The sequence below is a fragment of the Lotus japonicus genome, chromosome 5 (assembly GCF_012489685.1).
Source record: "Lotus japonicus ecotype B-129 chromosome 5, LjGifu_v1.2".
Taxonomy (NCBI): Eukaryota; Viridiplantae; Streptophyta; class Magnoliopsida; order Fabales; family Fabaceae; genus Lotus; species Lotus japonicus.
The window spans coordinates 43,805,421-43,824,156 of NC_080045.1; the positions used below are offsets into that span (position 1 = coordinate 43,805,421).

The window sequence follows — 18,736 nt, forward strand, 5'->3', positions numbered from 1 at the left end:
TTGTGCATTGTTGTAGCACTCTTGAGATTGGGTGTCATATTTTGTAAGTGTTGTTTGGCAACCCTTTCGAGCTTTAATTCCAAGCACTGTTGTCTGTTGACAAAAAAATGAAGCAAAATCTACGATGATGAATAAATCTGGTGAAGAAAGGTGTCATCTTCCGTTTGTATAACAAAAGAGTGTCTACATCCGAAAGGATAGTAGGAAAGACGGAAAGGAGAAGATTCAACAAAATGAAACCGGTGGAAAGGATTCCACAAATATGAAAAATGAGAACAAAATATGAAAACTACTAAACGCTTATAATGTATATTCATGTTTTTAATGATAGCAAGCTAAAACTACTTCACAATTTAAATTTTTTTTCTTCCGTCACCGCATCACCACTAGGTCCATGATGGTCCAAGATCATGTTAGAGTGTTAGACGCTGCCCTTATAGAATCTACTATTTTGCTCATCACTTTGTTTTCTTTGTCCATCTTCTCTCCTTTAATTTTCTCTGTTCTTAGTTTTAATTTTCTCATAAACTGAACATGGCATGTACGAAAACCATGAGGATGAGTTCATATTTAATGCAGGACAACGCTCAATACAGTAGCATCGTTCAATATGCTATAACTTATAGTATATAAAATTTTCCTCAAAATTAATCTTGGCGTATAAAAGAGCTGTTGCAATAAGAAGAAAAAGCTAGGTGATCGAGGAAGCGTTTAAAAGCAGCCACACATGGGGTGGGAACCGTGGAAGGAACATCAAACAGTTGTTGGAGAGGAGTGGACCCATTAGGTTCTTCTTCGCATATGATCAAAGCTTGAACCTAACAACATATGATGACAATGACAGGATTTTGATGAACTTTCGGTTTTCGGTATCTTCAATGTTGAGATGGGGACAAACACAATCACATCATCTCCCATTCCCATGGACAACGCATACAATGTCAAGTACTGTATTGCCATGACAACGCACAATATTCCAAGTTTGTATCTATCTTCCTAGGACTAGACTAACAGGTTATCTGGCCCATGGATAATCAATATTCATGTATGTTAGTGAAATCTAGCACTCTCTCATTTTTGCACCAGGACCAGGTAAAATTGAAACTTATGAGTAAATCAAGTGGGTTGGGGTAGTGATGTGCAATAGTACCTAAGCACTTCAATTTTAACAATGAGGTAAGTGATTAATTTCACGTCTACCTACCCTAAGGATGCCGGGGTTAAGAAAAAAATTAATATGACTCTAATGTTTTAAGCCCTTACATGACTTTTGTGATTTTATTAAACAAGTAAGAAATTTCACATAAATTTATGTGGAAAGTATGACTTTAAAATTTTAAAAAATATGTGGTATATATTTGTAATTTTTAATCAAATTATTCCAATGACTATTAAAAAACTGGTGAATTCCTAGTTTGTTATACATTATTAAACAAAATGATATATTTGCCCGAATGATAGCTCGGTGACATATATGTTAGGTGGGGAAAATTCAAGATTAATTTTTAAAATGTGTAATTTATTTTTTTGGTATAAAAAAAATGCATGCACCACTGTGTAGGGTGAATAAAACAAAAAGAAGTTATGGTGTCATCTTGTAGATGGCGTGGAATGTAAACTACAGTCACTTATGGATGTTCCAAAAGATATTGACTTTCTAAAATCTTTTCTCTCCTATCTATTGATTGTGTGATGACTATGATGATTGTGATATTCTGTTTCTACTCGCTCTGTTCTATCCCAAAAATGATTCATCAATGTTAAGAGTATCAATTAAACTTTCACTTCCTAGTATGCAAAATCTATAGGGCTCGTTTGGCACGCCGTATTATGTATAATAGTATAAACTCATGCAATACAATATGGATTTATTTATTATTTCGTGCTAATATTATATTGTATAAACTTATACATCAATCCTCTCTTATACATTAAAATGATGTATTATTTAATCCACCATATAAATGATGGATAAAACATTATAAGAGTGTGATGTATAAGCCACCATGACCGCCCTCCACCACCACCACCATCGCCACCGCCTCCACCACCTCAACTGCCACCATTGTCGCCGCCACGACTACCACCGTCGTCGTCGTTGTCATCGCTATCACCACTGCCACCACCCACCACCATTGCCACCGCCACCATCACCATCATCTTCCCTCTTCCACCACCGCATCCACCACCTCAACCGTCATTATCATCGTCGCCACCACTAGATACCGCCATGACCCACCACCACCACTACCGCCACAACCACCTCCCTCCATTGCCGCAACCACCACCATTGCCACCTCCACAACCATCATCACCGCCGCCACCACCACCTAAACCACCACTACCACTGCCACTACCGCTACAACCCTCCACCACCGACACCACCACGCCTCTGCCACCACCACTACCATAATCACCTTCCAACACCATTGTCGGTGTCATCACCCTAACCACCACTACCACAACTACCATCCTCCACCACCACCACCTCCACAACCACCACTGTCACCGCCACCACTACCACCAATGTCGTTGTTGTCATCGTTATCACCACTGCCACCACCACCATCACCTTTCACCTTCCACCTCTACAACTACCACCACAACCACCACCCTCCATTACCACCAACGTCATTATCGCAGCCACGTCGGCCGTCACTGTCATCTTTACCACCAACGTCATTATCGCAGCCACGTCGGCTGCCACCGCCATCTTTAATGGTACCCATTAACACCATCTTCATTTTTATAATATATCATTATTCAATATTTCACAAAACATAGTTTATATTAATTTAAACGAAATGACAACTTATGCAGTCTATAACCAAACATTGTATAGTATTAAAGATTTAATCAGGCCTAATATTATCAAGCATTATACTATCAGGCATTATACTTTACAACATACCAAACGGGCCCTATTAGGAAGATCAAATGAACAATCTAAGCTTAACAAAAAAATTGGAAAACTATAAACCCACTACATCTAGTTTATATAGTTAGAAAATAAAAGTGAAAGAAAATAAAATGGACAGGAAAAGAAAGATAAAAGAAAAATATAACTTTTTAGGTTATTTGGTATAATGAGTTAAGAGTGCCAAATTTACCATATTAATTTAGGCACTTATTTGTTCTAAATGTGTGAAAATCTATCAATTTACCCTTTGAATAGATTAGTAAATATGTAGTTTTAGCTTTATCAAAGGAAGGAAGCAAAGATAATTCAAGGTAAAAGAAAGTGTAAAAGTGGCAAGTGATGAAGCAGTAAAAAAAATATCATAAGTGTCGATCAAATAATAAATGATAGATACAAAACCCTAATTGTCACTCTCTACCTCTACGAATCCATACCATCGCCGAGTTCTAGGGAGAGTTTGTTTTTGTTGATCCAAGAATTGCACAAGAAAGGGGGGATTTGAATTGTGCCCTTCAAAAACTTTAAGATCCAAATGATAGTTGATGATGGACGATGAACTTAATTGTTTGGCGCAGCGGATAAGCAAGAGTAAATGAAAGAGACAATGACACACAAGCTTTTATACTAGTTCACCCCCTGAACGATAGGGTTACACCCAGTCCTTAGCGTTAACTAAGATTTCGCTATGGGTAAGTTCCAATGACTCCTCCTTACAAGTATTCTGCAGTTTTCCTCCTTATACAAGAGTATTATTTAGCAAGTACCTCTCTAGACATTGAGTATTATAGCCTCTCCAGGCAAGTATTATTTCAGAACTGCCTCTCCAGGCATTGAGTACTCTTAAAGCACCTCCAAGCTAAGTATTGTTTCAGCACTGCCTCTCAAGGCATTGAGTATTCTTTGTCAATGCCTCTCCAGGCATAACGAGTATTCATGTCTGTGCCTATCCAGGCATAACAAGTATTCTTGGGTCCCTGCCTCTCCATGCAGCTGAGTATTCTTTGGCCACTACTTCTCTTGGCATTGAGTATTCTTATCGCCTATCCAAGCTCACTAGTATTCTAAGGACTCCTCATCTCCAAGTATTAGATAGAACTCCTCCCAACAAGTATAAAAGACTTCTCCTAAATGATATTTTTCAAGGCAATTTCTCATACTTTACAATCTCTTATGAATAAGAGGGATAGTAGTGATATGAAGCACTAAGAATGATAAAGTATTGTAGAATTACTTTATGTTATTTTACAACAAGAAAGAAAATAAAAGATCTATCTTCTAAGTGTGTTTCCCCTTGTTGTAGAGGCTTATGAAGATGTCTTCTTTTGAGCTTGAGCCTCTAGACTTTTCTTTAGACGACAAGAATGTGTTCTTGATAGCGCATCTGGAAATACTGAATTAGGTTAGGATATTCTGATTTAATCCCAATTCAATTTTCTAAAAGTCTTGTGTTTGGACTTGCAAAAGACAACGTGTGAAGTCTTCAGTCTTCTTATTTATAGCTCTTGATCTTCTGTGAGTAGAGATATATCCGTTGGATGATCTTCACAGGAATTATGATCGTTGCATCGAATTGTGCTGAAGCCAGTAAAGTGTGTTGAGTTGATACAACTCGATGCAGACCTAATGCCTTGGAAGTTGCACTTTGTGTAGCATAGGTCGGAGCTACTATCTGTTGAGATGACCAAAGGCTATTTGATTGATGGAGCGTTGTGTCTTCAGCCTTGGTTACTGCACCGTGTCAGATCACATGCTGCTGCAGATGTTGAGACTTCTTCGATACGCTTCCTTGTGGACTTTCTTCATTCAGAAGATGATGCACATTCCACTTAAGAGGTAGCTTGAATTCAATGAATAACGTCGTCTCTTCACCTTTCAACGGATGTTTTCCTTTCTAATGTGAACGATGGTTGTTGGCAAAATGACTTGAAGCTTCTTCCTTAGGAGATGGATGAACTGATGATGTCTGGCTTAGGAATAGTCAACATAGACGATGGACTTCATCCCATTCCTATAAAGATAGGGGAAAACTTTAGATTTGAAGATTATGATAGTTTCCTTTGGTTATTGTGCATATGTGATGGTTGCTTGAAGCTTTGCACTTTGACCTCTCTCTCTCTCTCTCCTGTGTTCTCAGAGATCTTTTCCATATTGACATGATGTTTGCTTTCTCTTAACACAATTTCTTCTGGTTGGTCAGCCCAAGTTGGACACTTCATTCTCCTTTGCAAGTTGTCCTTATCTTTCTTCTGTAGACGATCGTTCTTTCTCATTGAGACGCTCTTGCTCTTCTTTTGGAATTCTTCTGATCTTCTGTTGACAGCTCTTTGTTTAACAACTTTCTGATATATGTTGTCTTGTCTTCTTTTTAGCTTTGCTCAGAATCGTCCCGTTGAAGAATCATATCTCTTCTTGTAGCAGTTTCTTCTGTCGAGACAATCTTCAACTTTCTTCTTAATCTTCCATGTCATCGTTGAGTCAGACGATAGAATATGCTTTGTCGCCACCACTACCACAACCATCACTGCTACCACCTCCACCATCTCTATCGCCACCAACACCATCACTACAACCTCTACCACCTTCATCACCTTCCTGCCGCCGCCACACCTCCACCTCCTTCACCTTCGTCGTCATTTGTCACCATCACCTCCGCTCCACCATCGTTACTGTTGCCACCACCACCATCGTTGTCGCTGCTACCATGATCACCACCACCGTCTTCGTCGTCACTACCACTACCAACAACAACCTCCATATCATCGTTTTTCATCTCATGGCTGGTGGTCGTGGTAGCAGTGGGTTGGTGGCGGCGGTGGTGGCAATAACAATAGTGGTGGTAACAGTGATAGTATTTGATGGTAGTGGCAACTTGTTATCATTTTCACTAAAAATGAAAAAGATTATTTTTTCTATTTTAAAAATTATTTAAAAAATATTTTTTAATATAAAGCATATTTGTTTTGACCTATTTTTTATGTTTTCTTTAAAAATGAAAAGAGAAATTGGATTAACTATACGTGTCCTTATTTTCCCACGAAAACCATGTGACTTATTGAAAATCGGAAAATGGAATTCGTTTGGGCGGTGACGGCCAATACGTGAGGGATGAGTCATGTTGACTGTTGAGTAAGTAATGGTTGGAAAAGACATAATACACCGCCATGGCTCTTGGCTGATTGTCTTTACTTTAGCCACCCCCAACCCTATCCTATCATATATCCCTTCATAAATTAAAAAGCACTTCTCCTACAACGACACCGTGTCACCTCATCGTCATTCCCCACAGCACATCCCAATTCCCTAAACATGTGCAATTATTTTGCATCACATGTTTTTGTTTTTAAATTATGCATTTCATTTTTATTGCTTGTATTTTACTATATAAGAATGTATATAATGAAATTTTGCAGGGGTTGGGATTATTTATTTGGCTATTTGTTGGGTTTAATGGGGTTAATGTTGTTGGGGGCTTGGGGCCATGTTTCTTTATTTGTAATTTTTTTCAGATCATGTTTGCAGAGTCACAATAGATGCAGTCTGAGCTGATCTTCTTATCTGTTCTTCTTTTCTTTATCTTGTAGTATTAGTTGGGCACATTGTGCTTTCCGTTAATTTTATTTGGTCATAAAAGAATATATATATATATATATATATATATATATATATATATATATATATATCACTCGTTTGGATACATACTTCAATTAAATATTTAGATATAGCGATAAATATTCATATTTTAAATTTTATTATTAGAATAAACTAAAAAATAGCATATATGTAAAAATATTTTTTATTGATATATTAATTAATCAACAAAATTATACCAATAAATTGAAAAAAAAACCTATACATTGTTAGAATATAATATAAAACCATTAAAGTGACTCTTACCCAACAACTTAAGCTTTTGAGATTAAGTGGTTATTTGACATGGTATCAGAGCCTCTGTGACCGAGAGGTCTAGAGTTCGATCCTTGCTCCCCTCATTTTCTAATTAAAAGTGAAATTTAATTAAGCACATGGTAGGCGGGCATGTGCATTTATCCACGCTTCAAGCCCAAAAGGGCTCTTGCGTGAGGGGGCGTGTTAGAATATAATATAAAACCATTAAAGTGGCTCTTACCCAACAGCTTAACCTTTTGAGATTAAGTGGTTATTTGACATACATATATAAGACACAGCTATTTTGGTAAACTAATAAAATATATGCTTGGATTTTCCCCATAAAACTTTAAGCTTTAGATTTAAAAATTATTGAAAAAAACAAATGAGATTAATTTATATGCATTCCCTTCATTTTGCTAGCTCAAAATTAATTTAAATTTAATAATATTTAAAATATGAAATTGAATATGTGATTGAATATGTGTAAAACTTTTTACACCTTTTTTTGTTAATTTTTCTTTTACACTTTCAATGAATCCTATCTTATTCTATCATATATTATATATTATTTCGTAAACCAAAAAGTGACAACTCCGACAAGTGTTATACCCTTATTCTATGTCTTTCATTATAAGTTTCCTATCTCATACTATAATTAGTACGTAGATGATGTCATATTTATATTTTCTGATTTTTTAGTAATTTAAATATTAAATGATTCCATATTTTAAAAAAATAATTAATGTATTAATTTTGCATTTAATAGTTATTAATGATATTAAAGTAATTAACAAAAGTCAATTGTGACTTTTTTCGAAATAACTACTGTATTTTAATTTGACATTTAATGGTTTTTAATGATATTAGAATAATTAAAAAAGTTTAATTGTGACTTTTCTACCATTAAGATGTATGCTGACAAAGTCTTTTTTATGATTATAGTTATTTTTTATATAATAAAAAAAATTAAATGTAAATATCTTACGTTCAAAATGATATCAAATATGACGTCAAAAAAAATTGATATCAAATAATTTTAAATTATTGATTTAGAAATTAACTCAAATGTTTTGTATTTTTTGTTTTCGTATACACATCTGAAAGATTAAAATGGTTTTTGTATATTGATTCAAATTAAAGCATAACAAATTAGAAAAAATAAATTTTTTGTTTTTGAAAATGAAATTGAATATTATTAAGATGCTTCCAAAGAGCACACCAAATAAGAAATACACCAAACCATTACATACTCAAGACCCGCACTATGGCCAAACATGATCTTTGAGAATGAGCCTCATTAAAACTTTTTTGAAAAAATTCAGTGGGAAAAAGTATAGGAAGTACTATTATTTGTAACTAAGATTAGAAAATAAAAAACTTAAATATGTGATATACAGATTTAAGAAATTTAAGAAAGAAAAATAAGAGGGGAAATATGAAAAAGTCTAATGTATGCCGTTAAAGTACTAATTATTTTATCTGTGCATGACGCAGGATCAATATTAGTAAAAATTAATTTCAAAACAAAATGCTATATTCTACAACATTAAAAATCAACAGATTCCTGATTCACTTAAAAAAAAAAAAAACCTGATTCAAAGTTCAAATTTATTCCAAAAAAAAGTCACCCCACCTGAGGTGCTTAATTACCAGAAAGTCAAATTAAGGCAACAAATAATGTTGAGTCGTATCATATTCAAAATTGATTTACTATAACTTAATAGAGAAATATTTTTACGCGGATATTTTCGGTCTAATCTAATATTGGACGGAATTAAGTTAATTTTTCTCTTCAATTTTAAGGATTCTTTGAAATTAAAATCTCAATCGATCTGCTTAAGAAAAAGTAAATCTCTTAGACCAGATCATGAAGAAAAAGGATTGATGATCAAGTCTCAAAAGAACAATATTCAAAAGATTTTCTCCTTTTCTCGTACAATAAGTTAAGAAACTCCCAGTCATCGCATAATTGAAAATTATAGTTTTATTGCAATTACCTAATAAAGACAAAATAAAAAAGCCACCTAAAACGTTAGAAAAATCAACAGTCCATTAAAAAAAATAATGTTGATAATGTTATTTAAAGATAAGTTCAAACATGATGCAAAGTACCCTCCCTTATTACTATTTAATATTTACTGGCTCAATTCATTTTATTTGTTTAATATGTTTGGAAAAAATAATTTTTAAATCATTTCTAATATAAAAATAATTCAATGCATAAAAAAATAATTATTAATATTTCAATATTTCTAATACGTATTTTCCATATTTGCTGTACAAAAAATTCCATATTTATATTCTTGTCAATCTTCAATAAAATCGAATGAAAATAGCTGCATTTAATTTCTAATGACTAATAAACATTAAAATTTGATATTTGAATAAAGTTCAATATATTTCGGATTACCTTAAAATATATATATACATATATTTCAGATTAATTTACAATTTTATTTTATTTTCTCCACCCACTGTTTTACTTTTATCTATCTTCCCATCATCACTGGCGTTTGTCTCTTTCACTGGTGAGGACCATTCACCACCAACCCACACAGAGAAAACTAAAAGGCAAAGAAATCACACACACAACATAAACATAAACACAGACAGACACCATTGTGTACTGTGTTTCTGCGTCAAGCACGGAGATCTAACCAACATGGGTTGATACACAACAAAACTTGCAATTTTACAAATATAAAATGAAAAAAATGAAAAAATCAGCTGAATTTGTTCATCGCCGCCGTTGAAATCAAAACCCAATTGGTCAAAGTCTTGATCTTTACTTTCATTTTTGGTGAGTAACATGATATCTGAATCATTGTTTTTTTGTGTTGATCCCTCTACTATGCCTCAAACTGTAACTTCCACACTTGTTCTCAATTTAGTTCAATTCAATTCTCTCCTTTTATGCTGAATAATGATCTTCAGTTTTGTTTAAATTCATGTTTAGTGATTTGGGTTTGATTGATCATGTATGGTTGGCATCTTATGCATGATCATGATCATCATTCATCATAGTTGTTCTTTTAAAATTTTATAACAGATTGTTGATTTGTGATCTTCTGATGCTTGAAAACAAATCTCTGTTCTTTTGATTTGGAAAATTCTGATAAATTTGATCTAGTTTTGATTCTCTGTTGTTTTAATTGGACTATTTTTAATAATTTTTTGTTGTTTTAATTGTCAAATTCTGATATGTTTTGTTTTGTCATCTTCTGTTGTTTTCAATTGGAATTTGATCAGGTAGTTTGTACTCATTCCAGCATATCAGATATTTGTTCATTCAGTTTTGGATTTTGAGGTCCAACTCATCAGGTATGTTTTCTGCTGTTTCAGATCATTTTGAGAAGAAAGAAAAGGCATGACTTTGATTTATCTGAAACTGAAAGTCTGTTTTCCTTTCTTTTTGTTTGTTCCAATGAATAGTGAATACACAAGAGCAGAAACGGCTTTGACTTGGTTGACTTTGTAGTCAAACACATTTGTGTGGAGGTTTTGCTTCTTCCAATCTTTCTGGGATTAAGGTCCTACAACATCATAATTCAGAACATAAAGTGCTGGTGTCTTTAGCGGGAGTGATGGCGAGTCTTCCTCATTCAGGTTCTAGGAGAATGTATTCATGGTGGTGGGACAGCCACATAAGCCCTAAGAACTCAAAATGGCTCCAAGAAAATCTGACAGGTAATGCCTTTTATCTTTCTGGGTTTGGTAGTAATTCTGTTTTACATGTTAACATAGTTATTGTTCATGATGGTCAGTTTCATGGTTGGAGATCGAATTGCCCCATTTATTGTTTTCTTTATGCAGGGGAAATAAATGTTTCTGATCTCAAAATGTTTGACATGTAAACACTATGTGTATGTTTAGTCCCCTGCTGCGGAACCTCGGCATCAATTCTGATAGTAAAATCAATTTTGGATTTATATGTGTCCCCGTTTTTTCCGCGTCATAATGCTTTTGACGCATTTTGGATGATAATATGTGTCTGTCTGTTACCGCGCCGCAATGCATTTGACGCGCGTTTTTTTTGAGAATCTACTAGTGGGAGGATTCTTAAATAACACGTGTTCCATTCACAGACGCCAACCAAAACCCACCCATAGATGTTTGAGCGTCATTTTATAGAATTGATTTCAGTCTCAAAATCAATTTTGGCAGTTAGAGATAATAGTTTCTGCGTTAAACATAATCAATTGTGAGATTTTACAACTGGATTTCACAATGTTACCGTAAAGAAATCACTTTTTTCATAAATCACTCCACTTTCAACTCACTTTTACTATAATCAATTTTGTCCAAAATCAATTGTGACAATGCTGATCCAAACACTTTTATGACAATCACTTTCAACTTGCTTTTACTATAATAACTTGTCTTAAAGATTCATCAATGTCTGGCTTAATGATATAATCTGGTTTAAACCTGTTTTCAGTTTTTACTTAGAATGACTGGCAGCCATATGATGCACTCAAGTTGAGAATATATAATGGCGATATATGTATTTTTATGGAAGCATTTTTCAAAACTGCTAGTGTGTATTTATATATCTTTATGAACCATCTCTTGTTAATTTATATATCCTTCAAACCTCTTTTATGAGGTGATGCTATTTATTTTGTTAATTTATATTTCCTCTAGGTACATGTTATGTTATGTGAACTTTGCATGTTGGCCTGTATATATGTTAACCTTTATTTATTGATTTTATTCCATATTCATTTCAATTGTATTATATATTTACTTAATCACCCAGAAACAGGTGACAATATTTAATTTTCTTAGTTATCATCCTTTCAGTTCTCTCAGTTTATAAACACATTTGAACTTATCACAATGATACATCCTGTTTTGCAGATATGGATGTCAAGGTGAAGCAAATGATTAAGCTTATTGAAGAAGATGCAGATTCCTTTGCCAGGAGAGCAGAAATGTATTACAAAAAACGCCCAGAGCTTATGAAAATGGTTGAAGAGTTCTACCGGGCATACCGAGCATTGGCTGAGAGATATGATCATGCAACTGGAGTGATCCGCCATGCCCATCGGACAATGTCTGAAGCATTTCCTAATCAACTCCCTATGATGCTGACAGATGATATGCCTGCAGCCGAGCCAAGTACTCCAGATTCGCGCCACCCTTCACGTGCATTTCTTGACCCAGATGAATCGCAAAAGGATGCTGTCAAAAAAAATGGAGATTTAAGTGAAGAATCTAATTCTGCTTTGAACAAAACTGGCTTAAGACAGCTCAATGATCTCCTCATCCCTGGAGAACATGCAAAGTTTGCAGAAGGGCATGCTAGAAGGGGGCTCAATTTTATCGAGACACAGGAGGAGAGCTGTGAGCTAAACAATCTCAGCCATGGCAATAGGGCTCAAGTCTTGTCTGAGTCTGAACGCGTGACAAAAGCGGAGGCAGAAATTTCGGCCTTAAAGAAAGCCCTCGCCAAGTTAGAAAGTGAAAAGGAAGCTGGCTTGCTTCAGTATCAGCAGAGTCTGGAGAGATTGTCTAATCTTGAGTCAGAAGTGTCCAGTGCACAAGAGAATTCTCAAAGACTTGATGAACGAGCAAGTAAAGCGGAAGCTGAAGTTCAAACCTTAAAGGAATCCCTGAACAAATTCGAGGCTGAAAGGGAGGCTAGTCTTCTTCAGTACGAGGGATGCTTAGAGAAAATATCTAATCTGGAGAAAAATATTTCTTCTTCTCAGAAGGACACAGGAGAACTTAATGAACGAGCTAGTAGAGCTGAAACTGAAGCCGAGTCCTTAAAGCAGGATCTTGCTAGGGCAGAAGCTGAGAAGGAAGATGCCCTTGTAAAATATAAACAGTGCTTGGAGACATTATCAAAACTGGAGGAGAGATTAAAAGAAGCTGAGGAGAATTCTAGAAGGATTAATGAGCAAGCTAAGATAGCTGAGAATGAAATTGAGGCTATGAAATTGGAAGTTGCTAAACTTAATGAAGAGAAGGAAGATGCTGCTCTCCGCTATGAGCAATCGTTAGAGATCATTTCCAGTTTGGAGCATAAACTCTCTTGTGCTGAAGAGGAGGTGCGCAGGCTTAATTCCAAGATAGATGATGAGGTTGAAAAGTTACATAGTTCTGAACAGAAGTGTCTTGTTTTGGAAACATCAAATCACACCCTGCAATCTGAATTACAATCTTTGGCACAAAGGATAGGGTTTCAAACTGAAGAACTTAATGAGAAGCAGAAGGAATTGGGTAGACTTTGGAGTTGTATACAAGAGGAGAGATCACGTTTCATTGAGGCTGAAACTGCTTTCCAAACACTTCAGCAATTGCATTCTCAATCTCAGGCTGACCTTAGATCTCTCGCTGCTGATCTTCACGGTAAAGAGGAAATACTGGGGAGTGTGGAATCACATAAGAAGGCTTTAGAGGATGAAGTATGCAGGGTCCATGAAGAAAACAAAATTTTGAATGAGCTCAAAATTTCTTCATCTTTGTCTATAGAAAATTTGCAGGATGAGATATCGAATTTGAAGAAGACAATTGAGAAACTTGAACAGGAGGTTGAGCTGCGACTAGATGAAAGAAACGCTCTTCAGCAAGAAATTTACTGTCTTAAAGAGGAGCTAAATGATCTCAATAAAAAACATGAAGCTGTGATGGGGGAGGTCATGTCAACTGACTTAGACCCTCAGTGCTTTGGCTCATCTGTAAAAAAATTGCAAGACGAGAACTCGAACCTGAGGGAGACGTGTGAGGCTGAAAAAGATGAGAAAGAAGCTCTTCTGGTAAAACTGGAAGCCATGGGGAAACTTTTGGAGAAAAATACTGTTTTGGAGAATTCCCTTTCAGACATGAATGCTGAACTGGACAGTGTAAGAGGAAAGGTGAATGTCTTGGAAGAAACATGTCAATCCTTGCTTGTGGAGAAATCAACTCTTGCTGCTGAGAAAGCCTCCTTGTTTTCTCAGTTACAAGACACAACTGAAAATCTGGAGAAGCTCTCAGAAAAGAACAAGCTTCTCGAAAATTCACTATTTGATGTGAATGCTGAGCTTGAAGGATTAAGGGCAAAGTCCAAGACCTTAGAAGAACAATGCCAGTTACTTGACCATGATAAGTCCTGCATCTTTTCAGAGAAAGAAACCTTAGTTTCACAGTTGAACTCCACTCATCAAATGCTGACAAGTCTCGAGAAACAACACAGTGAATTGGAACTACAGCATTTGGAACTAAAAGGAGAAAGGGAGTCGTCTCTTAAAAAGGTAGAAGAGCTACTGGTTTCCTTATATTCCCAAAGGGAAGAGCATTGCAGGGTTTTGAAATTGAATGAAGATGAACTGGCAAAGAAAGGATCAGAAATTTGTATTCTACAAGAAGAAGCAAATTGCCAGAGAATAGAATACGAGGAGGAACTAGACCGAGCTATGCATGCTCAAATTGAAATTTTCATCCTGCAGAAGTGTATCCATGATTTGGAGAAAAAGAACTTTTCTCTTCTAGTTGAGTGTCAGAGACTTTTGGAGGCATCCAAAATGTCCGACAGAATGATATCGAAACTGGAGACTGGAAATCTTCAAAAGCAGGTTGATGTGAATTCTTTGTCTGAGAAAATTAGAATACTAAAGATTGGTCTGCTTCAGGTGCTGAAGACTATTGACATTGACGGTGAGCATTTCTTTGAAGATATGCTTGACGAAGACCAGATTCTTCTGAATCGTATACAAGGAAAACTCCAGGAGAGACAGAAGTCTTTTGACAAAATTTTCAACGAAAGCCAGCATATGGCCATTGAGAATTCAGTTCTGATCACATACCTTGGGCAGTTGAAACTAAAGGTGGAGAATCTTGTGACAGAAAAAGGTGCCCTTGATGAGGAGTTCAGGATACAGTCTATGCAATTCTTGGCATTGCAAGTAGAGGTCCAAAAGATATTGGAGAAGAATCAGGAGTTGGAGTTGACAGTAAGAAAAGGAGAAGAGAGAGCAGAAGTAATGACGATTGAAATAGACAATCTACGCGAACAGCTATCTGACATGGAAAAGAGTCACAACAACTTACAGGAAGAAAGGAGCATTGTGCTTGATGAGAAGAAGTCCTTGATGAGTAGATTTCTAGATCTGGGTGAAGAGAAGAATAGCTTGGAAAAAGAAATTTGTGCTGTGATCCACGAGACAATAGCTCAATCTAATATTTCTCTGATTTACCAGAATATTATCTTTGAAAAACTCCTGGAACTTAAAGAGCGAGGTGAAGATCTTGGTAAACTTTGTTCAGTAAATAATAACCTTGAGGAGAGATTAAAGACAATGGTGCGCAACTTGGAAAATTCAGAGAGGGAAAATTCACATCTTAAAGAGTCATATATAAAGTCGCATGTTGAATTAAATTTAGTCAAATCTGTCAATGATCTGTTGAGCTGTGAGGTTAGGAATGAAAGGGAAATGTTGTGTCAGAAGAAAAATGAGCTTATGGAAGCAGCTGAGATGTTTCATACTTTACACACTGACAAAACAGAATTGCAAAGGATTGTGGAAGATATGAAGATAAAGTATGATGAGGCCATGGTCATACTTGATGAACAGGCTAATCAAATTTTCAAATTGTCCTCAGACAAGGATCGTCAAAATGAGGAGCTTGGATGCCTTTCTGAAGTGAATAAGAAGTTGGAAGCTGAAATGAAGCACCTACATCAAGAACTTGGAGAAACTAAACTGAGGGAAATAAATCTAAGCGATGAAGTGCATAAGGGAATGAGTGAGATTGAACAATGGGAAACTCAGGCTTCAGAACTCTATGCCGAACTGCAAATTTCTGCTGTCAACGAAACATTATTTGAGGGGAAGGTCTGTGAGCTAGCTGATGCATGTGAGAATCTTGAACGCAACAACTACTCCAAAGACATGGAAAGTGAACAGCTGAAAGACAGGGTTAGGAATGAAAGGGAAATGTTGTGTCAGAAGAAAAATGAGCTTTTGGAAGCAGCTGAGATGTTTCGTACTTTACACACTGAGAAAACAGAATTGCAAAGGATTGTGGAAGATCTGAAGATAAAGTATGATGAGGCCATGGGCATACATGAGGAACAGGCTAATCAAATTTTCAAATTGTCCTCAGACAAGGATCGTCAAAATGAGGAGCTTGGATGCCTTTCTGAAGTGAATAAGAAGTTGGAAGCTGAAATGAAGCACCTACATCAAGAACTTGGAGAAACTAAACTGAGGGAAAAGAATCTAAGCGATGAAGTGGATAAGGTAATGAGTGAGATTGAACAATGGGAAACTCAGGCTTCAGCACTCTATGCCGAACTGCAAATTTCTGCTGTCAACGAAACATTATTTGAGCGAAAGGTCTGTGAGCTAGCTGATGCTTGTGAGAATCTTGAACGCAACAACTACTCCAAAGACATGGAAAGTGAACAGCTGAAAGACAGAGTTAGCAAATTGGAAGATCAAAATGGAAGACTGTGTGATCAATTAGCTGCTTATTTCCCCGCTGTAAGTGCCTTGAATGATTGTATAACATCTCTGGAAATGCAGACTGTCGAACATGCAAAACCTCGTGACTGTGAAGAACCAAAGGTATTTATATTTTATATACTATAGTATTTGGTTGTGACTGTTGTTGTTTCTGTCCAGTTATGATTGCTGTCTAGGCAGACGTTTGACATGTTTGGATTGTGGGATAGATCCCCATAATTGTTCTGTCTTGGACTGTTTAACTAAATGCCTATGGCAACCCCTGTTATATTATGTCTTTTTCTGATAGATATACTGGTGACTTAAAAACAACCTTTATCCCATGAAATAGGGGTGACAAAGTTGGAAGATCAGCAGTTCTGCACCTATAATGGTGCACTGGTGTCTGGTTTTGCAATTTGTTTATTTTCCCCGCCCTTGTAAAATACTTTACATTTTTCAACTAAATAATAGTATACTTTGATTGGATAAAAGTGATTTTTCTTTATTGATTATAACAACATTCTGAGTATTTGGATTTTTGACAGATTGTGCATTATATTAGTGGCTCTGAATTTTCTGAGAAAGATCATTTTTCCAAATCTATTTAATTGAAGTAAACCAGTTTTTCCTCCATAATTTAGTTATTCAATAAACTAATTTTTAGCGTTTCATGTAGGCCGCTGCTACTTTGTATGGTAATGCCAGGTTGTTGCTTGATGATTTTTAATTAAAGTGAAAATAAGTTTCTCTTTTCAACCAGTAACCAAGTAAGATTGCATTTTTTTATTGATATAATCTGATTCAGTTAATAATCACCATTTCCAGGTTGAAATTTTGGTGAATGATGAATACACTGAGAATGGTAAACAAACAGGGGATGATCAGACTGTTAAGGCACGGGATGCAGTCCCTGACTTCCAAGACATGCAGAGAAGGATCAATGCAATTGCAGTGTCAGTTAAGCAGTTAAATGCAAGTTTCAAATCGAAGGATGAGATGAGAGAGATTCAAGAGTCAAACAAGATGGGGAAATCAAGGTTGGATGTTCCTGTATCAGAGATTGAAGAGCTGCCAAAAGATATCATGCTTGATCAAATATCTGAATGTTCATCATATAGGAGAGAAACTCTTGATTCTGATGATCAGAAGATGCTGGAGTTGTGGGAAACACCTCACAAAGATGGCAGTGTTGACCTGCAAGTTACACAAAAGATGGCAACCAAGGAACCTAGAAGTAAACATCCTTCAGCAGAGTCCTTAGTGGAAAAGGAGTTGAGTGTGGACAAATTAGAGATCTCAAGAAGATTGACGCAGCCACGCGAAGAAGGCAACAAGAGCAAGATTTTCAAGAGACTCGATTCTGATGCACAGAAGTTAACAAATCTTCAAATAACGATTCAGGATTTGATGAAGAAGGTGGAGTTTTCTGAGAAGAGCACAAAAGGAAAAGGCGTCGAGTATGATACGGTGAAAGGGCAGCTTGAAGCTGCTCAGGAGACAACCACAAAGCTGTTCGACGCGAACCGCGAGCTGATGAAGAATGTAGAAGAGGGTGCATTGTCTTCTGATGAGAATGGAAGTATCAGCAGAAGGAGAGCTTCGGAACAGGCGCGGACCGGAGCAGAAAAAATAGGTCAACTTCAGTTGGAGGTGCAAAGGCTGCAGTTTCTGCTTCTGAAGCTGGATGATGGAAAAGCAAGCAAGGAGAAAACTAGAGTGAGTGATCGAAGTCCAAGAGTACTTTTGAGGGATTATCTCTATGGGAGAACTAACAACCAAAAGAAGAAAAGAGCATCTTTTTGTGCATGCGTCAAACCTCCCACCAAGGGAGATTGATTGTTACCATAGTTTAAAGTAAAAGAGACAGTGATTCATTAGCTTTCTTGTTTGTAAATTTTCCTTGTTATATAGATGCTTCAAGACCATACATGTTTTGATCCTGCTGTACATGCTATGCCTCATGTACTCGCAAGAAGAGGCTAGGATAGTAGGATGGAAATTCGCCATTTTTTTTATTTGATATGAATAATACCTTCTTTTATCATGCTGGTTTAGATGAGTGATTCATGTTTTGGCTACATGTTTAGGCTCAGTTCGGGTGGTCGTCAGTTTTCAGTTTTTAGTTTTCTAATGCGAATTTGAAAACAAAACGTGATCAGCAAAAAAGGATTGAGTTTTTACTAAATTTTAAAACTAATTTTTACTGTGTTTCAAAATCACAAATATGGCTTTGTGATTATGGTTTTTAGTTTCAATAACATGTAACTTTATCACTACACCACCCACTGCCATCACCACCACCACCACATTCACCACCGCCGCCGCCGCCACAATCTCCACCATAACTACCTCCATATGCATCCTCCATCCGTGCCACCACCATCCTTCACCGTCACTACCACTTCCACCACCGCATCCACCACCCTTCACCACAATCACCTGCGCCACCACTACTCCACCGTCGCCATTACCACTACCTCTGCCACTACCA

The 18,736-nt window shown here is 36.2% G+C and overlaps 1 protein-coding gene across 2 annotated transcripts; it reads left to right on the forward strand.

Moving 5' to 3' along the window:
- Window positions 1–9,343: 9,343 nt before the first annotated feature.
- Window positions 9,344–18,304, forward strand: LOC130717668 (protein NETWORKED 1D-like). Of its 2 annotated transcripts, none has more exons than XM_057567998.1 (5): window positions 9,344–9,608; window positions 10,058–10,129; window positions 10,241–10,495; window positions 11,669–16,365; window positions 17,071–18,304. In XM_057567998.1, the coding sequence occupies exons 3-5, from the start codon at window positions 10,393–10,395 to the stop codon at window positions 18,079–18,081; spliced, it is 5,811 nt and encodes a 1,936-aa protein (XP_057423981.1). In that variant the 5' UTR covers window positions 9,344–9,608; window positions 10,058–10,129; window positions 10,241–10,392; the 3' UTR covers window positions 18,082–18,304. The 2 variants fall into 2 exon arrangements, with proteins under 2 accessions (XP_057423981.1, XP_057423982.1); XM_057567999.1 differs by having other exon boundaries at window positions 10,062–10,129.
- The last annotated feature ends 432 nt before the right edge of the window (window positions 18,305–18,736 follow it).

Excerpts from the sequence above, each read along its gene's own strand:
- LOC130717668 (XM_057567998.1), top strand. The coding sequence starts at position 10,393 with ATGGCGAGTCTTCCTCATTCAGGTTCTAGGAGAATGTATTCATGGTGG. Across the intron at positions 10,496-11,668 it reads GCTCCAAGAAAATCTGACAG|ATATGGATGTCAAGGTGAAG; the intron begins GTAATGCCTTTT and ends CCTGTTTTGCAG. Across the intron at positions 16,366-17,070 it reads GTGACTGTGAAGAACCAAAG|GTTGAAATTTTGGTGAATGA; the intron begins GTATTTATATTT and ends CACCATTTCCAG.